The sequence below is a fragment of the Cyrtonyx montezumae genome, unplaced genomic scaffold, assembly GCF_038088225.1.
Source record: "Cyrtonyx montezumae isolate F1298 unplaced genomic scaffold, pur_monq_1.0 scaffold_25, whole genome shotgun sequence".
Lineage (NCBI taxonomy): Eukaryota > Metazoa > Chordata > Aves > Galliformes > Odontophoridae > Cyrtonyx > Cyrtonyx montezumae.
Window position 1 is genome coordinate 3901764 of NW_027071992.1, and position 25604 is coordinate 3927367.

Sequence of the window (25604 nt, forward strand, 5' to 3'; positions counted from 1 at the left end):
AAAATAATGGCAGTTTCCTAAACAAATTTTTTTATTTTCATGTGTATGCCTGCATCATAAACACCATGTAACATGGGCACAGGAAATGTACTAGAACAAAATATTCTATCATATATTATTAAGGTCTAGAAAAAATATCTTCTTCACTTAGAGCAACTACAGATTCAGAAAGAAAAGCCTTTATTTAACCGTTTAACGTTATGATGCCTTAATCGTATGTACTTTTATACATTTAGTCTATGTCACTTTCAAAGAAATTTTTCTGCATGGTCTGAAATGATATTAGTATGAACCTGAGCATGTCTATTTAGCATATTTATTACTGTTGTGCTAGGTGTCAAGATTACAATGAGGATGCAAGGCATTTAAGCAAGTGCAGATACTTGTAGAAAAAAATAGCTATTTTATCCTGTTACAACAAATGGGGAAAAAAAAACACAAAACAGGTCAGATGATTATACTTTAAAAAATGTTCAGCATTTTTAGGCTACAATGAAGCAAGTAATTTCTTACACAGTACATATCTGAAGCTTCATGAGATTATTTTATTATAACTATGATGACACTAACTTTATCTAGGAATGTGGAATGTATATAGAAGAAAATATAAAAAATGTAGTAGTAAATATATTTCTACTCCTTTATTATGTGTGCGGACACTCATTTCCTTATGTTGGCGGCTTATAAGCCAAAAGAAAAGGACATTAACTTGGTTTTGCCGCACTTTATAGGATTATTAGAAGTAAAACACACAAGATAAACAGTTAAATTCAAGTGATTAAACTACATTCCTTCCTCACTTCAGTTATTCTAGACAGTTACTTCATATTGCAATTCAATAGCACATCTGTATTAGGCACGCAATTAAAACTACTCTATTTGCATGCTTTGTGTTTTGCAAAGAAGAAACAATGAGAATTTTTAAAAGCTAGTAACTAGAAATGTGTAGCATCTGAGCTCCACCTACAGGATAAGAACAAACAAAACTAGTTTTAATTTGCCAGAGTAGAAGAGAGCTATATAATATGAAGCCTTCAGCTGATCTGCTGAAGTCACTAACATTTTAAAAACTTCATGTAGTGTTATCTGAATGCATTTTCATGTACGCTGCTATTCTTTATTTTCAAGTTCAAGTTTAATCTTTCTGCAACAAGTACAACAGATATTTGGAGTTTCTCTAACGACTTGCCAGAATTAATGGGATTTTTTTTCCTGAAGTTTTTTATCTAATATAAAGTTGGAAAGTGTCTTCAAATTATTTTTTTATGTAAACAGAAGCTGTTGTGGTTTTGATGCCGGTATTCCACATCAGAACATCATGCAGTCAGATAAGGAGTTAATGTTGCTGGGGAGCAGCAGAGGGGCGGAGCTCCGCACCAGACGCTCTGTGGGCTGCCGCGGAGATTCAGCCCCTGTGCTTCCTCTGCAGTTCCTCTCTATCGTAAGGTCGCAGTTTTGTTTTGGAAACTTTGTCTCTCTCAATTGTTCAATTTTATTAGATTTGGTAAAGTTACCGTTCCTTCTGAGATCGTGCTGTTGTTTTTTGCAGACCCATCTATTTCCTCCATTCACCACCGCCCACCCTCCCCAACGGAGCGCACGGCTCAGCTCCGCGGCCGCGTGGCCACTGACAGTGAAGTTTTTTTTTTCATTCTCTCCCTTCTCTGTTTCCGTGTCACTATCAAGGATAACACCGTGACAGAGGTGGATGCTCAAATTGCTAAAATATCATCGTCTGAGCACACCAACAACAAATGCATCCTAGACGTAGTTGTGAATCTCAATACCATGAATTTGAGAAGGTGTCTATTATTTCCATATTCATTATCTAAAACGGATGTGCAAACTACTGATTTCACAAAAGGATTTGTGTAAAAAACATCAGTAATACAAATGAATAAAGATGTGTAGAAAAAGTCATGCATGTTAATCCATTACTCAGAAAAAATATTTTCAGAAAATATTTTATTCTATTAGCAGATTTAAGTACCTGAAGAGATGAACTACTGATCAATTTCAAAATTTTCTTGTCCCTCTGATATGTGACTAGACATGCCCGTTCAAGATAAGTATGGTGATCAAAGTTTTTGTTGATAGCCACACCTCATCCACTTCTCCAGCCAGCACACATTTGGAACAATAGTGGGTGGTGAAGACCACTATAATATTATCAATCACCCTCACTGTACTTACAAAAAGGCCACTACACTAGACAAGGAAACTTGATAACTGACTAATTATTTCATCAAAGCCAATGTTACTAGCACTTTATTTATATCAAATAACTATGCTTCAATTTTCATGCCACAGGATGCCTTATCATTTGGAAAATAACAAATTCTAGAATTTGATGTTACCTATTGTACTAAGCAGTGTCTCCCAGGGCTATTGCTCTCCATCACTAAGAATACACCTGATAAAACTTAAAAGTCAAGATAATCCATTTGGCTGCAATACTACTACAACTTCCTTAGAAGAGTGGAATAACCACAGACACAACACAGTTACTTGCACAGGAAGAGGCAGCAGCTTACAGACTGTTTGTACAAATATCTGTGAGATCTGAAAAAATATAATGTAAGCATTCCTAAAGGTGTGCTCAAGCTTTAAGTCAACCTGATGCTGAGAACCTGCAACTACACTTTAGACAAGTTTGGATCCAGTAGCCACTCCTGCAAAACCCAACAAGTTGTTAAGCAGATGTGTTGGCAGGGCACTGAACACACAAGTGAATCTTATAATCATTAAGGTTGGAAAGACCCCTAAGATCATCCAGTCCAACCATCAATCCATGCCTGTGACTGTTCTACACCATGTCCTTCAGTGAAACATCCTTATTCTGAAAACACCATTCTTGGATGGTTACTCAAACAACTTTCTGGGCAGCTTGTTACGATACATCACCACTTTTTCAAAGAAGAAATTTTTACCTAATATCCACCCTGAACCTCATCTGGTATAACTTAGAACCATTACTTCTTGTCCCATCACTAGTTCTCTGGAAAAAGCGGCCAAATGCCACACCACCACAACCCCCTTCCAGGGAGTTGTAAGGAGCTATAAGGTGTACCCCAAGCCTCTTCTCCAAACTAAACACCCCCAGTTTTCTCAGCCCTTCCTCCTAAGACTTGTGTTCCAACCCCTCACCAGCTTTGTTGCCCTTCTCTAGACATGCTCCAGGTTCTCATTGTCCTTCTTATAGTGAAGGGGCCAAAATTGAACACAGTACTCACGATGTATGGTATCACCAATGCTGTATACAGCGTGTGCTGAGCACAATGTGTTCTGCAATTCTAAAGATGTTTGGCTTCCACATACTTGAAGAATCTTCTTCAGAAAAAGCTTTCCTTGGATATCTCCTTAATTTCTGACCCCTCCCTTTCATCCTGCAATACAGCTATTTAACACTGATCTTTTTTTGGTCCAGTCCAGAGGTACTCTCTCCTTTTTTTCTCAATAGGTAGATTCAAGTTTAAACTACCAAATGAAACTAAGAACTAAGAAACTAACAGGCAGCTTCATCTTTCATAGTTGAGGGAGGCTGATAATTTTAATGCACTACTGAAATAAAAATGCATTAAATACAAAACTGGAATTGAGCAGCAAATAACTGCAAATAAGTTGAAGGAGAAAAATAACACATAATACTTACCTGCGACTGGTGGTTTTTTTTTCTATCTTAGTTTCTTCCTCTTGAAGTTGCATTTTAACAGTTTCATTTGTATCCATTTTCAACTTTTTTGCAATGCGTTCTTTCATTTGAAATCTCTCATCACTAGCTGCTTCATCTTCTACACTGTCAGCATCTTCATCATTTTCATCTTCATCCTTTATTAATATAACATGAAACAAAAAACCCTTAGCTTTTTCTGCTTTTTAACTACAGAATTTAGAATATGGTAACTTACTTACAGAAATCATTCTTTACCACAACAGACAAAGAAACTAACAGAGAAAATCCACCATTTTACAAGGAGTTGAAAGAAAAATTCCTTAATAAATGGAAACAGTCAGACTTTAAGCCCTTATAGGTATGCAGAAGGTCTCAAGGCAATATGTTATTAGTCTGAATACTATCCATAGAATCAAAATTTGATCAAGGCAATACATTAAACACTTCATTAATTTTTCCTTATAAGAAAACCAAAAACCCAGAAGGCCAACTATATCCTAGGCTGAATCAATACAGGAGTGGCCAGCAGGACAAGGGAGGTGATCATCCCTCTTTGCTCTGCTTTTGTGAGGTCCCACCTGCTATATACACAGGTTGGGCAAAGAATGGCTTAAAAGCAGCTCTGAAGAGAAGGGTATGGGCGTGTCAGTTGATGAAAGACTCTACAGGAGCCAGCAAGGAGCACTTGCAACCCAGATGGGTTGCATCAAGAGGAGCATGACCAGCAGGCTGGGAGGCGACTCTGTCCCCCTATTCTGCTGTCATGAGACCCCACCTGGAGTACTGTGTCCAGTTCTGGGGCCTCCAACACAAGAAGGACATGGACCTGTTGGAGCAGGTCCTTAAAAGAGCCATGAAGATAATCAGAGGGGTGGAGCACCTCCCCTATGAGGACAGGCTGAGAGAGTTGGAGCTCTTCAGCCTGGAAAAGAGTAGGTTTCACAGAGACCTTACTATAGAAAAGAACAGAAGGGGGCCTACAGGAAAGCTAGGGATGGACTTTTTAGAAGGGTGTATAGCAACAGGATGAAAGGAAGTGGCTTTGAACTGGAAAAGGGTGGATTTAGATTAGGTATTAGGAAGAAATTCTTTACTGTGAGGGTGGTGAGACACTGCAACAGGCTGCCTATAGAAGTTAAGGATGCCACCTCCCTGGAGAAATTCAAAACCAGGTTGGGTGGGGCTTTGAGCAAATTGGTCTAGTGGGAGGTATCCTTGCCTACAGCAGGGGGATTGGAACTGGGTGATCTTCAAGGTCTCTTTCAAGCCAAACCATTCTATGATTCTATGAAATTACCAGGCTTGTATCAAAAAACAGCATGACAGCAAATCAGCAGAGAAACACAGCTTAAGCAAGAATGTGATCATGCACTTGGTTTGAATAAAGGTAGAATTTAAGCAACTTGCTTAAGTGTCTAAGAAGCTGAGTACATACTATGTTTTCCAAAACAGGTAACAGGACATAGAATGGAAAAAAAGCTGTTTTCTTTTTGTTTAGGCACAAGGATGGGGGAGTCTGCATCTGTCCTTAATTCTCTCTGTGTACCAGATAACAGCTGATAGGTACTGATCTATGCATAGCAGACAAATATGAATAAACAAAGTACATATGTGGATTCAATTTATTGGACACAGGATTATATTTCCAGTCAAATATTGCATCTATGTTTCAACAGCAATTCAAAGATCTATCCCACCATCCATGGTTGTAGGTAAATATGCACTTTAACTTGCCATTTCATTTTGCATTATCTATGAAAATTTCCTTGTTATTAAAACATCCACCATGTTTGACTGTCCAATTTATACTACTTGTTTACTCAAATTTCCCACCTTTCAGAGATGAGTCTTCACCAATGCTATTTTTAGTAATAAATATTCACTGAAATCTTGTTTCCTTGAAGAAATCTTTCCAACAGCATTCTTAAACCCCTCAGAGTTCAGAGTTGTATTAATATTTATGATAAATTTCATCTTTTACTCCTTTCCCATAAGCAATTCCCTTAAGCAATTTCAGGGCTTGTGTTAATGTTCGTGACTCTGTAGTACTTAACCCCCATACATACCTCAGTGGCTGACTGAAATATCTGCTAAGCAGTTCTCATAAAATGCAGTAGGTAGCATGCAGCAGTAACTCTGCCCTGCATGAAATGTCACAATTGCTAACCCTCAGAGCTCTGAAAGGGTTACTAGTTTTTGCTGGAAATCTGACTTGAGCTAGCTTTCAAAATGCTCAAGAGCAGCATTTATTTACCATAGGAAAATGTAAGTCATACACTGTAAGGAAAAAAAAAAGACTTATTTTTAAAAATAAATAATAATTTAAAAGATTACCTACCCCACTCAAATAACTCTCTTCATCTCCTGCATCACTAAAAAAATATAATAATTGTTAATACTTTGAAATATCAGAGAAGGCTTAAAATATTGTTTAAAATACAGTTATTTTAAAAAAATTAACTAATTGAAATTTTAGTCAACTTAGTCTTTATACCATCCTCACATTCATCCTAACATTACCAATTAGTAGTGTTTTCTTTCATTTGACATCATTCTTTCTAAACAGAAACGTTTAAAAGCATAGGATAAAATTATAATCTGCCACAGACACATGCTATTACTAACCATATTCAGACAAAATGCTGAAGTATACAGTTGCTTCAAAGGTGAAGAGTTATTCTAACAATTACCATTATTTTTAAACTTCTAAGTCAAAACATGTTTTGATCAAGAAAAGATAATGATTAGGCAAGTGAACAGGATACTACAGAACAGTCCTGGAAATCAATCTGGACCAATAAATAACCGATTAATGGACACAATCTAAGTGTAATATCTTACAAGCATAAGCAAAAATTCTAAATAACAGTAAAATAATATTATCACACAGAATATGCAAGTGAGCATGTGATGTGTTCTGATTACTGTCTGCATTGTACTGCTGTTAAAAGAACAACAAAAAATAAATAAATTTCACTCCTAAGATAGTTGATTTTTATCTCATTTATAAATTCCTATTATTTCATGAAAAATATTCTATATTTAAGAAAGTCTTTACATAGGTGTGCTTTATCTGCATTATACTGACATATGAACTTAACATCAAAAACTTTCTGTGAAGTAATGACTTTTAAAAAATCATCTAAAAGAATTAAAGAAAATATTTTGGTTTAATACACTTCTGGAATTCTGACAGCAGTACTGAACAAGCAGATACACAGTAAGGAGTAATTTGTGGGCTTTACTGCTTTGCGGCAGTAAAAGGAACAGCCTTAAAAACCTCTGGCAGAGTTTTGAAGGGGCTACATGTGGCTGTGGATGAGGCATCTGCCTTATTACATTTGGACTCACACATTCTCTAAACAAACATTTTTAAGGAAACTAAGTAGCTCTCAGATGAGAGAGAAGGACCTTGCACTAATAAATTAAAGGTTAAAAGACAGGAAACAGAAGTCAGCAGCAAACCATCACTTGTTGCAGTGAAGACTACTAGTATATTTCCACAATAGCATGCTGGATGTTGAGTTGTTACCAAACTCAATAACAAAGCAGGCAAGCAACCACGCTGCTGATTTATTTTAATAATGCTACATTACGCAGGACAGTAAGGGCAAGAGCAAAGTAATGAACTGCAGAAGAACCAGAAAGATAAGACAGCAAAACATGAGATGAAATTTGAAGTAGATAAAAGAAGAGCTATGTGCATGTGGACAAAGAATTCTACAAAAAGGACAAGGAGCTCTAAGATGACCATCATTAATCATAAATTCTTTTGAGTATTGTGCTAATACCATTAAAATATGTATACCCAATTATTTAAAAAAGCACATCAAAAGTTAAGAAGTATTAAAAAAAAATAAACAGAGGACAAACCAGAGACCCCCTTTATGCAAGTATACAGTTTTGTCTATAAACTTCACCTCTAATTTGTTTAGACTTAAATTTAAAAATAAGATATTTTAGAACAGAAGTGACATCAGAGAAGACTAACAAGGGTAACAACAGATACTGAACTTTTGTGTGAAGAAAAGCTGAGAAGGTGTTAAGGATTCAGGAAGGATTAGAGAAGGCCTAAGAAGGGAATGTAGTAAAAAGAGTTATGTTAAGGACGGGCTGCTTGCTGTCTCTTCCACATAAAAAGAAATCACCAAACAAGGCTAATAGCGTGATGTTTCAAAACAAAACAAAACAATGGAGATACTTCCTTCTGCAACAGATACCAAGGTGTGTTGAAAAACATTACAAGAGGTCACTGAATAAATACTGTGAGGACAACCCCTGTAAGCGTTACTAATTAGGTGAAATGTATCAAACTATGGCAGTTCCTTGAATTTAAAGTAGTTGCAGGCTGTAAGACTACTGAAGCAAGGGAACTGGGCTTGATTAGCTAGGAGAAAAGAAGGCCCTGGAGAGACCTCACCATGGCCTCCCAATACTTGAAGGGAGTGTATAAACAGGAGGGGAAATTACTGTTTACATGGATTCATAGTGACACGACAAGGGGGAATGGTTTTACTGGTTGCCCAGAGAGGTTGTGGATGCCCCATCCCTGGAGGCACTCAAGGCAAGGCTGGATGTGGCTCTGGGCAGCCTGGTCTAGTGGCTGGTGACCCTGCCCACAGCAGGGGGCTTGAAACGAGATTACCTTTGAGTACTTTTCAACCCAGGCAATTCTTTGATTCTATGATTACATTTGTCCTATTTTTCATCTTTCTTGGGCATCTACTGCTGGGTGCCCACTGTTGGCAACTGTATAGTGGGTGAAAGGAACATTTGGTCCAATCCAACAAGTCCTTTCTTAATTTCTTGTAGAGTAACAGACATAAAATGACCATCATTGTATCAGGCCTAACATCTTGAAAGTAAATCTGCTAAGGAAAGTGGAAAACTTGTATTAACCTTTTGACAGCAGGAACTGAGCTCAGATGTGGATCATCCTTCAGTAGATCATGACTACTTTTACTTTTTCCCTTCATGCTCTGTTTAAAAAAAAAAAAAAAAGGGTTACAAATTTCATCATTTGACAGAACGGTGAAAAAGGCTATGGTAAGAAAACAGGCATTTCTTTCCACTTAGTATTAGCCTAAGCAGTGAGCATAAACACTTCTAATTGCAGAAGAACATAACCCTTGTAGGAAGACAGTAATAGCGTGGATAATAAAATCTCATTCTGATTTATAAGCACCTTCCTTGTTTATTACATTTGATACTCTCTTCTGTGACATTCTCCTAAAGAAACTGGCAGTAATTTTAGTATTATTATTCAAAACTCAGAAGTAAAAACAATACAAAGAACTTCACATTTTTTCATAAGCATGTAAAACAGTTAATTTTAAGTTGAAAATATAAATGAGGATGATTTGTTACGATACCTGACTAACTCTGTTGACTTCCTCCTCTTCTTCTTCAGCTTCTTCCCCAAAGGAAAGCAGATTAAAATTTCTTTAAGAGAGAAAACACATTTTCCATTAAAATTTTAACTTTTATTAACATCTCATAAACTTCAAACATGCAACTTTCATTTTGTATGTAATCTTAACTTTTTTCCTGCTAAACATACTGATCCAACAGACTACAAGTGTTTAGGGAGGGATTCTCCCATTCTATACCTGAGACAGAACAATCAGGACAGTTACAAACCAGAATACTTTTAAAGTAACTAAGAAAATAGTAAGACAGAATTCAAAATTCTGCCCTGACTGGCTTCCATAGTCCTATAAATGCCAATAGCTCTTCTTTTTTTTTTTTTTTTTTTTTGAATACAGCAATACTCAAATAGTAAACACAAAATTCTCAAGACACAACAGGTCAGGAAAGCATACATTATAAATACAATTGCACAATGTATTTAGAAAAGATAACCTTCTTTAAGGGTTGTTTGTTTGTTTTTTTTTAATTATTTTTTAACTATGTCAGCGACAGCTAGTTGTAAAATGATCTACTCTGTCCAACAGAACCAACAGGATGCACATAGTTCAGACTTCCTATTACTTCTCACAAATGTGTAAACTGACCAAATTTCATTCATTAAATCTCAAATTTCCTATGTCAAACGTGGCTTTTGATGACTATTTTAATGGGAGAGAAGTGGTAGCTAATAAAATAACAAAAATTTAAAAGAACAGAAGCAAAGTTACTAGCATGCATTAACTTCTGTGTCATCTCAGTCTCACATGATTGCATATTATTCCGGCCTATGGTTTACACTGTGCAACAAACTATTACACAGAAGAGCTTAGCAGATGCACAATAACCACTCAGCAACTAACCTAACTGATCTGTATGATCCCTTAACAGTTAGGTTTTTTTGTTTTTGTAAAAGAAAATCAACCACTGCTCATGTTGTATGTATTTACTTTGTGCCTTTTACTTTGGGCTTTTTATCTTCTTCTTCTTCTGGCTTGTCCTTCTTCAGCTTTCTATTTGGTCTTGGAACAATATCATCAAAGGGATTAAACAATACCTATTAAAAAAGAATATTTTAGTCACATCCCTAATAAGCATTGTCAATTAAATGATTCAGTATTTTAAAAACAATATATAAAAGGCATGCCAGGTTTTCATACCAGATCACAGTTTTCTTAGTAATACAAACAAAATTATTCAAGTTTTAAAGAACATTATACCCACCTCACTACCTCTTATTTTATGTGGACTGAGTGGTCTTTCTTCTTTGTCAACTTCCACTTCAGCCAGTCGCAACATGTTATATATTGTATCTCCTGTAACCTATTCAATACACAGAACAAGAAGAGTTTGAAAGTACTTAAGTACTTTTGCAAAATGCAGGGCAATCATTATGCAAAGAATTTGAAAATACAAATGATACAGCAAATACTGTTGGCATATAAGACTTTTTTAAAAGAGAGTAAGCAAAGTGCATCAATGGTTTTGGCTTTCATTTTAAAATTAACGACAAAGTTCAAAGAATCTAAGTAGCAAATCCTGCATTTCTGATACCAGGGGAAGATGTCAAAATTTTACTGGGAGTTGTAAAACAGGAAACTAAGATACCAAAATACAAAACTTGTGGCTCTACTTTCTTTTCAATAAACTATGAAAGACATTGAAGCCATGGAGCATGTCCAGAGAAGGGCAATGAAGCTGTGAGGGGTCTGGAGCACAGGCCCTATGAGGAACAGCTGAGAGAGCTGGGATTATTCAGTCTGGAGGAGACTCTGGGGAGACCATATTGCTCTCTATAACTTCCTGAAGGGAGGTTGTAGTGAGCTGGGGGTCGGACTCTTCACTCATGTAACTAGTGATAGGATGAGTGGGAATGGCTTCAAGTTGTGCCAGGGGAAATTCAGACTGGATGCTAGGAAATACTTCTCTGAAAAAGTGGTCAGGTGCTGGAATGGGCTGCCCAGGGAGGTGGTGGAGTCACCAACCCTGGAGGTATTTAAAGAATGTTTAGATATTGTGTTGAGGGACATGGGTTAGAGAGAACTACAGGAGATAGGTATATGGTTGGACTGGATTTCCTATAGGTCTTTACCAACCTTTGTGATTCTATGATTCTATGGTAAGTTCATAAGCTTTTCATTCTCCTGACTTTCCTTGAGTAATTATAACTTATAAATAAATGTAAACAAATAAATAATAAAATGTTACTAGCATTAGATTAGTAGAACAGTTATCTTATTTGTAGTAAGAGATGATTTGAAAGGGAGCACAACACTTCTTTACCAAAGAAAAACAATAGCAAAGTAGATAATGATGGAAACAATCCATAGAAATATTTCCAAGAGAAACAACAGACAGAACATAGACAGCTTAGAATGCAGTAAAATAATTTCATGCATATCTAACAAAAAAAAACATTATAAGAACCTTCAATAATAAACATGTATCTGCTTCTATCAAACTCAAACTACTCTATGTAGCAGACCTTTCCAAAGATCGTGTGCTTGTTATTAAGTTCATCTGCACGACCCAATGTAAAGAAAAATTGACTGCCATTATCATGGGGTCCAGCATTTGCCATAGCAACAAGTCCTCTTCGATTAAATCGCAATCGTGAATGGAACTCATCCTAGAAAAAACAAAAAGAAGTATGTAACCATCATATATTTATTAACATACACTGACAAAAAAAAACAACCTGTTAGTTAAAATAGATTAGAAATTCAAACATTAATAAAACCAATGTCTTTTATATCTTAGTAACAAGATTATATTTAAAACTTCTGTTCAAAACAGAAAAAAATCTTTTAGTCCATTTGTATTTCTTAGTTTCTATAATAATACAAAGTAGCAAACAGAATTATTTCAAAACAAAAACAAACAAGAACAACCAAAACACAGACCTAACAAGCTCTGAAGGCAAAAGTTTAGAAGTTACTATGCCAATGATAGAAAGAAATACATTTTAAGATAAACTAAGTTTTGCTACATTAACTTTTTCTGAGTATCGCCTAATAACTGTCACTATTCCTGTTGAAATTAATGCTCAATCCAATACAAATAAAGCACTCCCTGCATTACAGGTATTTCTTGTAAAACCATTATTGTAGTTAACTGCTTCATTTAGCAGAAAACCCAGTTCATGTAAAATAACTGGAAGTTCAGTAACTTTGCAATAGTACAGTATCATTCAGATCCAAAGGAAGAACATTTTCAGGACCATGAGAAGACAGAAGAGGACATCAAATGAAGATGGGAGTGATGAGTACTACAGTAGCACAAAACTCCTAAGTGCTCTAACACTTAACAATAGCACTAAATTAAAGAAGTGTTGTTACTACAGTATTAGAAGTATTTGTCTGCTCAGGTACCAACCTCTCCCATAAACTGTGTATTTGCATTACATGCTGGATTTACTTTACAATTGCAGCAGGTGGACTGAAGGCCCAGACAGGTCACGCAGCTTCAGTCATCAGCTAAAGAAGTTTGCCCTATCTGAAATACTCAACCAGAACTAGAGCACAGCTACTGTGCATGTGAAACTACACTCAGGATCTGAAGACCCTGATCAAGTGACAAGACATGAGACATACCATTATCAATAATACTAGTGACTACCTATACAACATTTAGAGATGGATGCTAATTCAGGTAAAATTCATGTAAAAGACAGTTTGCTGCACATATCCACTTCCAATCCTCTGTCATGGGCAGGTTATATATTTTGCACAGGTTTACAACAGACAGATTTAAGAACACTCAATTATAAAATGCATATTCAAAAATATTGAAACACATGCTAATTCAGAATATGAAAAAACTTTAGCATTCCTGGTAGAATAAACTACATTCCTTATGCAAAATTTGTTTTCTCACAACTTAACACAGTAGGAGGGATGACAAACTAAACATCAGTATGCACAAGGCACACAGATGTATAGCTACATACCTTGAAGGGGGCTCCATAGATCGAATCTCCTCCTGACCCAGTACCAGTGGGATCACCTCCCTGCACTATAAAACCCGGCACTACTCTGTGAAATATTGTATTATTGTAATACTCTAAAAAAGAAAGAGAAAATACATAAAATATATTCAAGTTACCTAAAAATCACACTTTCATATAGATTATATGGACATATCAGTGACTGGAGTTCCATAAAACAAGGGCTATGACAGGATCAGGTCCAGAGGAGGGCCACTAAGATGATGAGAGGGCTGGAGCACCTCTCCTGTGAGGAAAGGAAGAGGGAACTGGACTTGTTTAACTTGAAAAAGAGAAAGCTCAGGGAAGACCTCATTGCGGCCTTCCAGTACTTGAAGGGAGCATATAGACAGGAAAACAGATTGTGGAGTCTTAAGTTTCTGCTGCAGAAGATACTGCATACCACTGAGAAAATTATATTAATGAGTACTTTTATTTTCATCACTACCAATGCTAGTACCAATATGTATCACTTAAAAGGAGAGTTACTTACTACGTTCTGTCTCAGCTAGTACCTCATATACATATTTGTATCCATTCACGAAATGGTTATCACTTCCACTCAATGGCATGGAACACAGAATTCTTACTTTTCACCTACACTGCATTTGCTTTTGCTCCCTAGGTTATTTTGTCACTGTTCTCTATGTATGTGCACACACACACATATACCTCATGTAAGTGTTAGACATTGTAAGAAAACATAAGGATGCAAAATTCAACTCAACAGATCTTTACATATCTTCTTCTCTTGTTTAAATCTGTAGTGTGCAGCAAGACAAAGCAGGATCTGACAGTGTTACAGCATAGCTCTTTATGTTCAAAGATAGTTATACTATGCAGCACTCAGTAGAAAAATACCGAAATACACAATACAAAGCATAGGATCCAATAGAGTAGTCATGAAAGTTCAGAAAGGAACACAGTTCTTTAAAACTGAGGATAACTTAAGGTAACTCAGGTCTCAGAAGATGACTTAACATTCCAAAAAAAAAATATTTGAAAATCCACATCTTCACATTACCAGTAAAGAGCACAGAGCAGACCTGCCATATGTCTGAGATATACAAATCCCACATTGCTGTTTTTCCTTAACAGAGAGCTAAAAGAAAGCTCTTGCCAAATCTTATCAATGGTGCATGAGTAGCAGCAAAGAAACATGTAAATGGACAGGATCCTCTGCACATGTTTTATCTAGTTTTCCCAATAGGGAAAATCCTCATACCTCCTATTTCAGTGAAGGGCTTTACAGGGTTTTAGTCAGTGATACACTACAGCAAATGAAACATTAAAAGCACTCATGAGGAAAAGAACAGATAGTAAGGACAGTGATACAGGAATGAACTTAACAGAAGCATTGCATCACTGCTATTTCTTATATTCATTAAAGTAGTTACATTTATAGAGACTTCCTGAAATTAAGCCTTCCTAAACCTTTGAGAACAACTACTACATTTAAGAAAACCATGTAAAAATTGTTGTGCTTTTTCCATTGGGTTCCTTAATGGCCTTGAAAAACATTCTTGGTCTGGGTAGAAGGTAACAGAAATAACTAATTAACATATTAAAACTTACTCATGACTTATCTTTCCCAAAACTGTCACAGTAACTCAAAGAAATCCTTCCCCATTCTGTCATTACCTTCCATACAAAGCTGAATGAAATTTCGACATGCTTTTGGTGCTTCTTTTGACCACAATTCTATATCAATATCTCCTGCTGTAGTCCTCAGCAAAACCTACAAAGTTTTGGCAAACACACCATTAGTTTTATTGCAACTTAGACAGTGATAAACAAATATTACTATAGAGTTAAAAGATACTCTTAAATTCATAACATTAACAACAGTAGTAGACAATTAATGCTGCTAATGAGTGGTATCTTCCAGGGGTCCAACTTGGAACTGGCGCCTGCTCTTCAACATCTTTATCACTGACATAACAGTGAGACTGTGTGCACCCTCAGCAAATTTGCTGACGATACCAAGCTGAGCTGTGCAGTTGATATGATAGAAGAAAGGGATGCCATCCAGAGGGACCTGGACAGGCTTGTAAAGTAGGGCCATGTGAGATTCAACTAGGCCAAGTGCAAGATTCAGCATACGGAGTCAGGGCCCAGATATGTTTACAGACTGGGAGAAGAACTCCTTGAAATCAGCCCTTCTGTGAAGAACTTACGGGTTCTGGTGGATGAAAAGCTGTATGCGAGCCAGCAGTGTGCACTTGCAGCCCAGAAGTTCAACTGTATTCAAAGCAAAGAAGCAGCCAGCAGGAAGAGGGAGAGAACTGTACCCCTCTGTTCTGCCCTTGTGAGGCCCCACCCGGAGATCTGCACCCACACGTGGGGCTGCCAACAAGAAGAACGGGTGCTATTGGAGCAGGTTCAGAGGAGAGCCAAGAAGATGATCAGAGGGCTGCAGCATCTCTCCTATGAAGAGGGAAAGCTTGAGGGAACTGGGTTTGCTCAGGCTGCAGAAAAGGAGGCTCCTGGGAAACCTCAATCTGGCCTTCCAGTACTTGAAGTACAGTTATAAACAAGAGATCAACTTTTTACACGAGAGTTGACAGGACAAGGGCTGATAGTTTTAAACTGAAGGAGGGTAGACTGAGGTCGGATGTGAGGAGAAAATTCTTTACTCAGAAGGTGGTGAGGCACTGCTGAAAGAAGGTGAGGGTGTCCCATCCCTGGGGGTTACAAGGACAGGTTGAACAGGGCTCTGGGCAGCCTGAGACAGTGGGAGGCAGCCAGGCCCACAGCAGCGGGCTGGCATTGGGTAGTCTCTGAGGTCTCTTCCAATCCAAACCATTCTGTGATTCTATGACATCCCAATGTCCCTTTGCCAGTGCTTAAGATGTAGTTCTGAAGCAATACAGACGGAAAGACTTAAAGGCTTACAAGACAATAACTAACAGAGAATAGAATATTAAACATTCTTTAATATTTTCACAGTGAGACAACACAGAATAAGTACACACCTTAAACCTCTAGGAAAAAACTCTACTACAAGCGACACCACTAAAGTCAATGCGAATTCATAACAAAACGGTAAACACAACAAGCGGCCGAGAGTGATACATTTAAGCGCGGGCCCCTCGCCCGCGCTGCCCGCCCTCCCCTCCCTCGCAGCTCCGCGGCACGGAGAACGAAGCGCCGTCTGCCCGCAGGGAGCCTTACCTTGCCGTTGGTAGGAGGCTCCTGAATGTAGATGTTGCTCATGGTGGGGAAGGGGTGTCGTGACGGCCCCGCACCGCCCGGGCCCGATGCTCAACTACGCTTCGCCTCTATCCGCGCTACTGCCCGCCGCCCGCCGCCATCATGGGCGCCACTACGCAGCACAAAGGGGCGGGGGGGAGGGTGCGGATGCCGAGAAACGGGGGAAAGGAGAGAGGGACACCCCGTCGATAAGGGGCTCCGCCGGACTCACCCATACGAGAATTCTTTAGGGAAGGACGTGAAGGCTTTTCCAGACACCTCCGGCCACTCCCCGTCGTACCGAGGTCCCCCGCCCTCCCCGCAAGTGGCACGGCCCGAGAGCGCACCGGGCAAAGCCTTCCGGCGGGGAGAGGTGCCGCGGCGTGCTGGGACCGGGCTGCGGGGAGGACGCGGATCGCCATGGCTCTGCCGGGTGAGGAGCGCTCTGGGGCGGCGGAGGAGGGGAGCGAAGGGGTCGGCGGCACCATTCGTGGGGCGGTGCGGTTCCTGTCCTGCGGAGCGCTCCCAGCGGGGTTGGGGGGCTCCGGCAGCGCCTCCATGCCCGTGGGCGGCCCTCCTCCGTAGTCTGCTGCGTGCGCGGGGCCGCTGCCGCGCTCCTGCTGTGTGTTTTTTTACGTAGAGGTGCCAAGAATGGCATCGTCCCGCGTGGTTTTTCCTCCTTGTGCTCTGGATTATCGCCTACTTGTCGCCAGGTTGTTTAAACAGCCTGTTAGAGCGGTGGTGCAGTCAGCCCCTGAACCTTGCCATGAGTTAAACAGCAGCAGCACCAACAAAAGACTAAGAAAAAATTATTCCATAATAAAGCCGCTCCCGCTCCAGGGGTGTAGGTTCTGAAGGAAGAGGTCGTGTCCGAAGCTTTGCAAAGCCTATTTTTGCAATGTTGCAGTCCATTAAGTGAATGAGGCCCTTGGAGATGTTTCCTGCTCTGTCACTTGTTATTTTTCTGGAGAACTGGCAGTTGGAAGGGGGGAAGGGGAGAAAAAGATGCCCTTATTTCTTTGCTTTTAATTGCCTGAAACTTCACTCTAAATCTCCACTTCTAACATTGTTATTTAAAGCCCAAATAATAATGATTTGATACCAGTTTCAAGAATTCGATGGGTGCATGAAGGATGATCAAGATCTAGTAAACCCATCTTTAGATGGATTGAGAGCCGTGAACTTTTTCAGATGCTGTCAACAGGCCCTAGTAAGATACCAGTCTTGACTGGGATTCCCGATTTTAGTGATTTTTAACGGTTTAGCTTTTACACTCCCCCCCCCAATATCTTTCAATCACACACTTCTCCTTTCTTAATTGGCGCTAATCTCTCTGCTGTTTATCTCTTAGAAACTTTGTGCTGAAAATCTTTAAGAAAAACACGTCTCACAAGTTGCACCTGAGTAGGTAGATCCATTTAAACTGGAACTGGTGTTATTTTTCTGACCAAACAGTTTTCCAAATTCAGCATAGTGTTCTACAGTGCTTTTCTTATCATGTACTGGGTGATTATAGGAAATCCTGACAAATGGCATTTGCATATGCAGTAGGAGATTTTGTAGTGTATGCCCACTTTCTTTGTGTCAACACTGCATCTGTCTGTACTACACTGATTACACAGTAGGGATGAAGTTTATTGAGCATTTCAGAAAACAGATGGAATCTTGCTTTTGAGTCCAGATGTGGGCTGAACCAGCACATGCTCTCTTGAGTATTTATGTGATACAGTACTGCATGACATAGGTGTATTTTTTACTCTTAGTGGTTTTTTTTTCCTGTGTTGCCTGTCCCCTTATTTCTATGTTTTACTTTTTAAAGGTAGTTGCTTATGAAATAGACACATAAAAACTGCTGAGTTTATAAACCACTAAGGAGATTTGTAACGGTGAGGTTTGGGATCTGCAGAAAACCATGGGACTTCAAGGCTCCTCTGCTACTTTGAGTAGGATCTACTAAAGATGGTACTTATCTCAGTAAATCAAATTTTAAACTTGTGAGGCTGATGTGCCCCCTTTCTGGTTCCCTAATTTCATGGTGTTCTTCTTACATTTATTACATGTAAGAATGTTAGTTATTTAAATAAAGGAACTAGATATACAGAAAACCGTATACATTTTTCATACTTTTCATACTGGATAGAAGGACAGCCTTTGATTTTGGAAATGGTATTTTGCTTTGAATTATGAATTGAATCAGCTGGCTTAAAATAGCACTGATCTTTTTGTGGGTAATAGGTCTCCTGGTTTTCTCTTCTGAGTTAGCCGTTACTGAGTCCTTAACTGGGGGCACACATACGCATAGGAAGCAACTTTGCTGAAATTCAGAGTAGTCACTGTGGTCTGTGTACTGGCGTTATGGAGCCAGATTTAAAAGGAGCTTAAGACTTGTATTTAGGAACAGCTGATTGATGATGTTCTCTATTTCAGGTGCAAATAAGGATAACATCAGAGCAGGATGCAAGAAATGTGGCTATCGTAAGTCTGCCTAGTAAGCAATATGATAGTGCAGTGTTTTCTTCAATTTATGATCATGGAACTACTTTTGGGGGAGGGAAAAATAAAAAGATTTCTGCCCTTGTTGCTTAAACAGCTGTCAATTTAAGTTGCCATATATATTTTTTACATTTCTTTTCAGTCTTGGACTTCTCATACCTATCACTATTTTTTCACAGAATCATAGAATCCTTACAGTTGGAAGGAACCCTTAAAGATGCCTTTAAAGATCATCTATTCCAACTCCCCTGCGATAGACAGGGACATCCACACCTCAGGTTGCTCAGAGCGTGGTCCAGACAGACCTTGAAAGCCTCCAGGGGTGGGGCTTCCACCATATCTCTGGGCAACCTGTTCCAGTCCCTCACCACTCTTACTGTAAAATACTTTTTCCATATATCCTTATCTGTTTTTGAAGACTTGAGTTTCTTAGCAAAAAAAAAACCAAAAAAAAAAGCACCAAAAAAACCATCAAAAAAAAAAACCAAAAAAAAAACCACCCTGTATACTGTTGTGTTCACATCTACTAAATTTGCAGTGCAATTGCTTGAGAAACCTTGAATTTCAAGCATTGTCTTTTATATCTACCATTGTACTTACGAAGTGAGCATTTGTGTTTCTTTTGAGTCTCAGTGCAAGCTTAAGCAGGGTTTTCTGCTCAAGATTTGTCCAGTGTGTTTTGAAAGAAAAAATAGTTTAGAATAGTTTAAAATCTGCATAATCTTGTACACCAAAAGATGTATACTTCTTTGTAAGGTGTGCTTTGAGTTCTAAGAGCCTGCTTTCCTCCTAAAGGCCCTATCAGCTGACACTGTGCAGGGCTATGTGCTTTTATCATAAGCTGCCTGTTGCTGCTGTTACTTGCAAGTTCTGCAGGAAGTTCTGCAAAAGCTTTGTTATTTCCCTACAGACTTCACTTCCAACAAATTTTATTAATAAATTGCCTTACGTATCCAGTCTTTCAGAGAAACAGGAATATCAATGGGGATTTGGTGGTCTATTTGTAGGTACAATAACAAAAGCTTTCTGCAAGAGAAGGAAGCATGGTCAAATCAGACAACCTATTTTTTTTTCCTAAAAGTCTGTGTTCAAGTTGTAGGGTCTTTAACAGGGAGAAGCTGAGTTTGTTTGAATTCTTTCACAAACTGTATCTTCAATTTGTTTTATTTTTTGTTATTATCCTGTTAGATTATGTATTCAGTTTCAAGGTGTCTAACTCTTAGTAGTGATTATTACAGTCTAACTTAGAAAGCTAAAAATAGTATTCCAGTAGTAGCATGGTCAGTATTATGTACTGATTGTTAAAAATAATTTGTATTTCATAAGAATTTGTATTTCATAAGAATTTTTGTATTTCATAAGAAGAACGTAATGTTCTTCACTAAAGGGAGGTGAAAAGAGCAGCATACAGCAGGACTTGCTATAGTTTTTTCAGTGCTATCGTTTTCTAAATATTTATCTTCATACTTTTAAATAGCTATTTTAAATAGTTTCTTCTGAAAGGATCTGAGATGATTAAAGAAATAGAAAATCTTTAAATTAACAATATAATGGAGATCATAAAGCACTGTTAGAATATCACTGCACAGCCTCTCAAAATTATTTAGAGGAATTTGTAGTGTTTTCCTACTTTTTTCATTAATTGCTGCCTATCCTAACCTTTTTTCTCTTATTAAAATCAAACAGTACTCTAGCTATTGATATTATTTGCTAATTTTTCAATTTCCTTCTAAACTTTTGTGTTTTTTTTTTTCAGCTGGTCATCTGACATTTGAATGCCGAAACTTTCTCCGAGTGGATCCTCAAAGAGATATTGTTTTAGATGTTAGCAGCACAAGCAGTGAAGACAGTGAGGAAGAAGAGTTACAGAGACTGCAAGCCATGCGTGAAAAAAAAAGTAAGTTAGATCTTCTAAAAAATATAGTTTGTTATTTATTTTAATAGTAAGTCAGGCAATGGTCATCTGATATGCTGGACCTATCACTTCATTCTTTCTGATAAATACTATTAGTCTCTACTGTAAACAGTACAGCTTTTACATTGTATGTTCAGACTTCAGGTACTTGATACATTCATATACTTATTTATTCCTCATAATGGAAATTAATAGTTTGCACATTTAGAAAATCTCAAAAAGGTCTTATTGCAGAAGATTCTAAGTCTATTAATAAGCAGCTACGTAGAAGGAAATGGAATTGATATTCTCAGTTGATTCTGTGTAATTCAAGTATCCTGAAGTCGACAGCAACTCTTGAAACCAATTTGCTGATAAATACAGCAATTGACTTCTTTTCAAATTCTGTGTAGTAATTTGGCTGAAACAGCTGGCCAATTGAATTTCAACACTGACACTTGGAGAAATACATAACTGTATTTGTAAAATTTGAGAATAAGCTGTCATCAGAGAGAAAATGGGTGTGTTGGCTGCTTAACAGATATGTGAATTCATTTGAATTTGGACTCCAAAAAGGCTGTTCTCCTAAAAAAGATGGGAAAGCTTTTATACCATTTTAAAATATGTCAAAATTCACTCCTGGGTATATAGACCAGCATTGTGATTTTGCCTGACAGACAGCTAAGCACCACCATACAGCTGTTTGCTCACTCCCCCTCCACTTCCAATAGAAGAGAAGGAGAGCTTGAGGGGGTGGAAGTAGAATTCCTAGGTTGATATAAAAACTATTCACTAATACAGAAAAGAAAGAGAAATAATAGTAATGATAATCTATATATATTTACAAAAGAAGTGATGCAGAATGCAATTGTCAAAAAATGATGGTCAGCCAGTCCCCAAGAAGCAGCAGTGCCCTCTCACTGGACAACTCTTCCCAGTTTTATAGTTCCACATGTCAAATGGTATGGAATGTCCCTTGTGTGATATTGGGCCAGTTTACATCAACTACTCCAATTTTGCCCCATCTCAGCTACCTGTTTTAAGGATAAGTTCTAGAACCATCATTTTCCTATATGTAGCCTATGCTTTAATTAATACTCATCTATCCATTCAATTCAAAAATACTTGATGAGATTATCTAGAAAAGAATAAGGTCATAAATTTGATCCAGTGAGATATAGATATTGGTTGTAAGTGAAATTTGAAATTACCTCTTAATACTGAAGGAATAAAGGTAAGCAATGAACGTGACTGTTCTACTGAAGACTTACGTAAAATACAGGTTTTTTTAGCATTCCCACAACAAAGAATTATTACCATTACTGCACACTGTTAATGAGAATTTGTAACAAAACAAGGATTTAAGTTTTGTTCACTCTCCTTGTACCTAGTATTAAGGATTTTGTCTATCAGATATACTATGTTTTGCTATGTTGAGCAAGTCATAGATTAGTGTGGAAAAGATCTGTGGGCTTTAGGATTTTAATGTACAAACCTTCCCTCTGTTTTTCCTGGGCATGCAGGATATATTAAGAGTTTTCACAGATAAAATACTGGCCTTTCTTATGCATCTTCATGTTCACTGCAGTAAAAAGTTGGAGGTTTCAGTCTTCAGCATGGTGGACTAAAAAGGCATGACAGTTCTTTTTGTCAGTGTCCCTTGTTTTCTGCATTGCCAGAAATAAATGCCTGTTAATTGTTTCCTCATTTTGGTAGGACCAGGGTCTTAATTTCTCTTTCCAGCTATCTCTTAATTCAGTATTTCAACATTTCTGTTCTACCTCTAGCTTTTTAAGCAACTGTATAGTGAAAATGGAAATGTCAAGTTAAGGGTGTCTTTCCTACCAATTTTCATAAATGCTGCTTTCACAGTTAACTCAAATTTGTCAATTGTGAAATAAGGCTATGTCAAACTAATGCAAGTAAACCTATTCTTTTTTTTTTTTTTAATTTTAAATCTTCTAGTTACATGTCCTGCTTTCAGACTTGTACAACTCTTAAAATATAGATGCAAAGCTATGCTAAGTCTTACAGGACTTCTTCATTTGTGGTCTTCAGATAAATTACATAAGTTGTATATCAAGTTCTGCTACTCTGTGAAATATTTCTGAAATTAATATACACTTGCTATATACTAATCTGGGATTTGGGGAAATGAAAAGACTAATAATTTTACATTACCGTTACAGTGCTATTGAAGCCATTCTTCTAATGTTGTTATTAGTTCAGACTGAAGTCTGTTGTTAACTACTATTTTTTTGTCAATAGATTTAAATGAGGAGGAAGAAAAAAAGAAACAAAAAAGAAAAAGTAAAGAAAAAACAAAACTAAAGAGACCAAGGAAAAGGTAACTCTTTCACACACCTATTTTAATTGCAAAACAGAAATTTAGAAGTACTGTGGTGTTTGGGTTGCTTTTTTGAAGCCAATTGGTTTTGTGTATACTATTTTGATTGGAAAAACTTAATTGTCTTCCAGTGAAGGCTTGTTTATCCTTTGAGTAATAGTAAAGCCACAGGCTTTTGCATTGGAGTTAGGACCATGGAGGTCTTGTAAACTATAAATGAGGATTTGCTTGAACTTTAAAAGCTGAAAGCACAGTTTTACTGTCAGACTTTCGCTCTGTTTTTGTGAAGTCTGTACTCTTAGACTTTTTTTCATACTGAAGATTGAAAAACACAGAACACACCCATTCCATTGTTAATTAATCTGCATTATATTCATAGTAGTCTAATTAGAAAAATCATTATTCAATTGAACATGTAGATGGAGATTGCATAAGCTTTCCAGAGGATGCTGCTGTAAAAATTCTTTGCCAACTTGATTTCAGTGTTTCAGAAATACTAAAAAAAATAATAATAATAAATTCTTCTTTTATTGCCCATAAATATGTATTTTTACTAGATCTTCCTCATCAAGTGCTGCTGAAGAGGCTGGACCAAAGTCAAAAAAAGAAAAATCACATAAAAAGGAAAGGAAAAAGGAAAAGAAGAATAAATCTAAGAAAGGCAAACATCATAAAAAGGAAAAGAAGAAGAGACGAAAGGAAAAGAGTTCATCTTCAGATAGTTCAGACAGTTCTAGTAGTGACTAAGCTGCTGGCATATTTTTGCTCTCATTTCTGCAGAGAACAGGATGCTTTTCCTTTCAGATCTTGCCTATTTGTGCTTTGCAATAATGTTTATATTGATGTATATTTTTTTGGAGGAAATCTATTTGCAAATATCAGTGCTTCAAATTATTAAATGGACCATTTGGAAACTTCATGACAAGTCTCTGTGTCAAAATATTTGGACTTAATATGCTTAATGTTGGAATGGTTAAATCAAATTTTGAAATTCAAATGAGATTGCTTCTGTTATTTTATTCCATAAATGTGTATTTCTGTCTCGTGGGAGACAATCAATCTATCATGTTGAAATCGTTAATAAAAATTGCCCTTTGCTGCCAGGAGAGTGTCAGTGGTTTACAGGCCAGTTCAGCCGGTGTTATGACTAGTGGGGTGGGGGGACCCATAGACCCATATCCTGGGAGAGTGGGAAAGAGAAAAAGGGGAAAAAAGGTAGGGAGATGGGCCTAAAAACAAAACAGGAGGAAAGCTAATTTAGTAAATAAGTTATTGGAATGCAAGATAACATAATTAATATAATATAATTGGAATTGAAGCTAATAAATAAAAAAATGGGAGGGTGTCCAAAACCAAAGGCCTTATTCTAATGCCAAAGGCAAGATGGCTAGGGAGTACATAACCACAGTGACAAGTAGTAAAAGAAAGGGCATGTCTTGTTACTTGTGAACAGTTTTATTTTTCTCTCTAAGCAGAAAATGGGAACAGAACGCTGAAAGTCTTCTGGGATATGTGGTTCCTCTCTCCTGAGAACCAGATACCTGGAACTATCAACGATCCATGGAACTGGAGCATTAAAATTCCCAATACTCTACATGATGTTATGATGTGGAAATATCAATAGCTAAAAAAAACTTAACATCATAACAGGACATTATTCTAAGTATGTCAGAGTTTCATAATTGGATACCCTGGTGTTCAGGTCGTATCTTTGAATCACAGAATGGTTTGTGTTGGAAGGAACCTTTAAGACCATCTAGTTCCAACCCCCCTACTGTAGGCAGGGACACCTCCCTCTCATCCAAGTTGCTCAAAGCCCCATCCAGCCTGGCCTTGAACACAACCAGGGAAAGGGCGTCAACAGGCTCTGAACAACTTGTTCCAGTGTATCACAACCCTCATAGTAAAGAATTTCCTCATAATATCTAGTTTAAATGTATCCTATTCCAGTTTAAAACCATTTCCTTTCATCCTGATGCTACCTACCCTTACAAGAAGTCCCTCCTCAGCTTTCCTTGTAGGCCCCCTGTCAGGTACTGGAAGGCCACTATAAAGTAGCTCTGGAGCCTTCTCCAGGCTGAAAAGCCCTATCTTACTCAGCCTGTCCTCATAGAGGTTGTGCTCTAGCCCTCTCATCATCTTTGTGGACCTGCTCCAACAGCTCCATGTTCTTCTTGTGTTGAGGACTCCAGAACTGGATACAATACTCCAGGTGGCATCACAAACAGCAGAGTAGAGGGGAAGAACCACCCCCTCAACTTGCTGGTCATCTTTTTCTTGATGCAAACGAGGATATGGTTGGCATTCTGGGCTGTAAGTGCTCCTTGCTGGCTCATGAGTCTTTCATCAACTGACACACCCAAACCCTTCTCCTCAGGGCTGCCCCACAATTCAGTTAAAGATAAATTGATACTTCAGAGTTGAGCAGATTGTGATACCATCCCAGACATGCCTCATCCTCAGAGGACTACATCTGTGCATATGTGACTAAGCATATAGTTGTTAAGTCTCATGGGGGCAAGAAATGAGGAAAAGCAGCATGTAAGGTTTCTTAAGAGTAGTATCATTCCCTGAGATAGTTACTGTAGGTTAGAACATTGAGTCAATGCAAACT

General features: G+C 37.8%; 2 protein-coding genes across 2 annotated transcripts in view; one reads left to right on the forward strand and one right to left on the reverse strand.

The window, feature by feature from the left end:
* CWC27 (CWC27 spliceosome associated cyclophilin) overlaps positions 1-16394 on the reverse strand; it is a 104101-nt gene extending 87707 nt beyond the window's left edge. The window contains exons 1-10 of the mRNA XM_065739811.1: positions 16239-16394; positions 14706-14802; positions 13029-13141; positions 11565-11708; positions 10304-10402; positions 10030-10136; positions 9046-9115; positions 8573-8652; positions 6012-6045; positions 3653-3828 (exon numbers count right to left, since the gene is read on the reverse strand). Of these exons, the coding sequence (XP_065595883.1) occupies positions 3653-3828; positions 6012-6045; positions 8573-8652; positions 9046-9115; positions 10030-10136; positions 10304-10402; positions 11565-11708; positions 13029-13141; positions 14706-14802; positions 16239-16280 (962 nt within the window). The 5' untranslated portion in view covers positions 16281-16394. The remainder of the gene's footprint in view (positions 1-3652; positions 3829-6011; positions 6046-8572; positions 8653-9045; positions 9116-10029; positions 10137-10303; positions 10403-11564; positions 11709-13028; positions 13142-14705; positions 14803-16238) is intronic.
* Positions 16395-16586: 192 nt separating this feature from the next.
* On the forward strand, positions 16587-24089 carry SREK1IP1 (SREK1 interacting protein 1). The gene is made up of 5 exons (XM_065739837.1): positions 16587-16689; positions 18684-18731; positions 20506-20646; positions 22912-22990; positions 23548-24089. The coding sequence occupies exons 1-5, from the start codon at positions 16677-16679 to the stop codon at positions 23735-23737; spliced, it is 471 nt and encodes a 156-aa protein (XP_065595909.1). The 5' UTR covers positions 16587-16676; the 3' UTR covers positions 23738-24089.
* Positions 24090-25604: the final 1515 nt, after the last annotated feature.

Excerpts from the sequence above, each read along its gene's own strand:
- SREK1IP1 (XM_065739837.1), top strand. Across the intron at positions 18,732-20,505 it reads ATGCAAGAAATGTGGCTATC|CTGGTCATCTGACATTTGAA; the intron begins GTAAGTCTGCCT and ends TTTTTTTTTCAG. Across the intron at positions 20,647-22,911 it reads AGCCATGCGTGAAAAAAAAA|ATTTAAATGAGGAGGAAGAA; the intron begins GTAAGTTAGATC and ends TTTTGTCAATAG.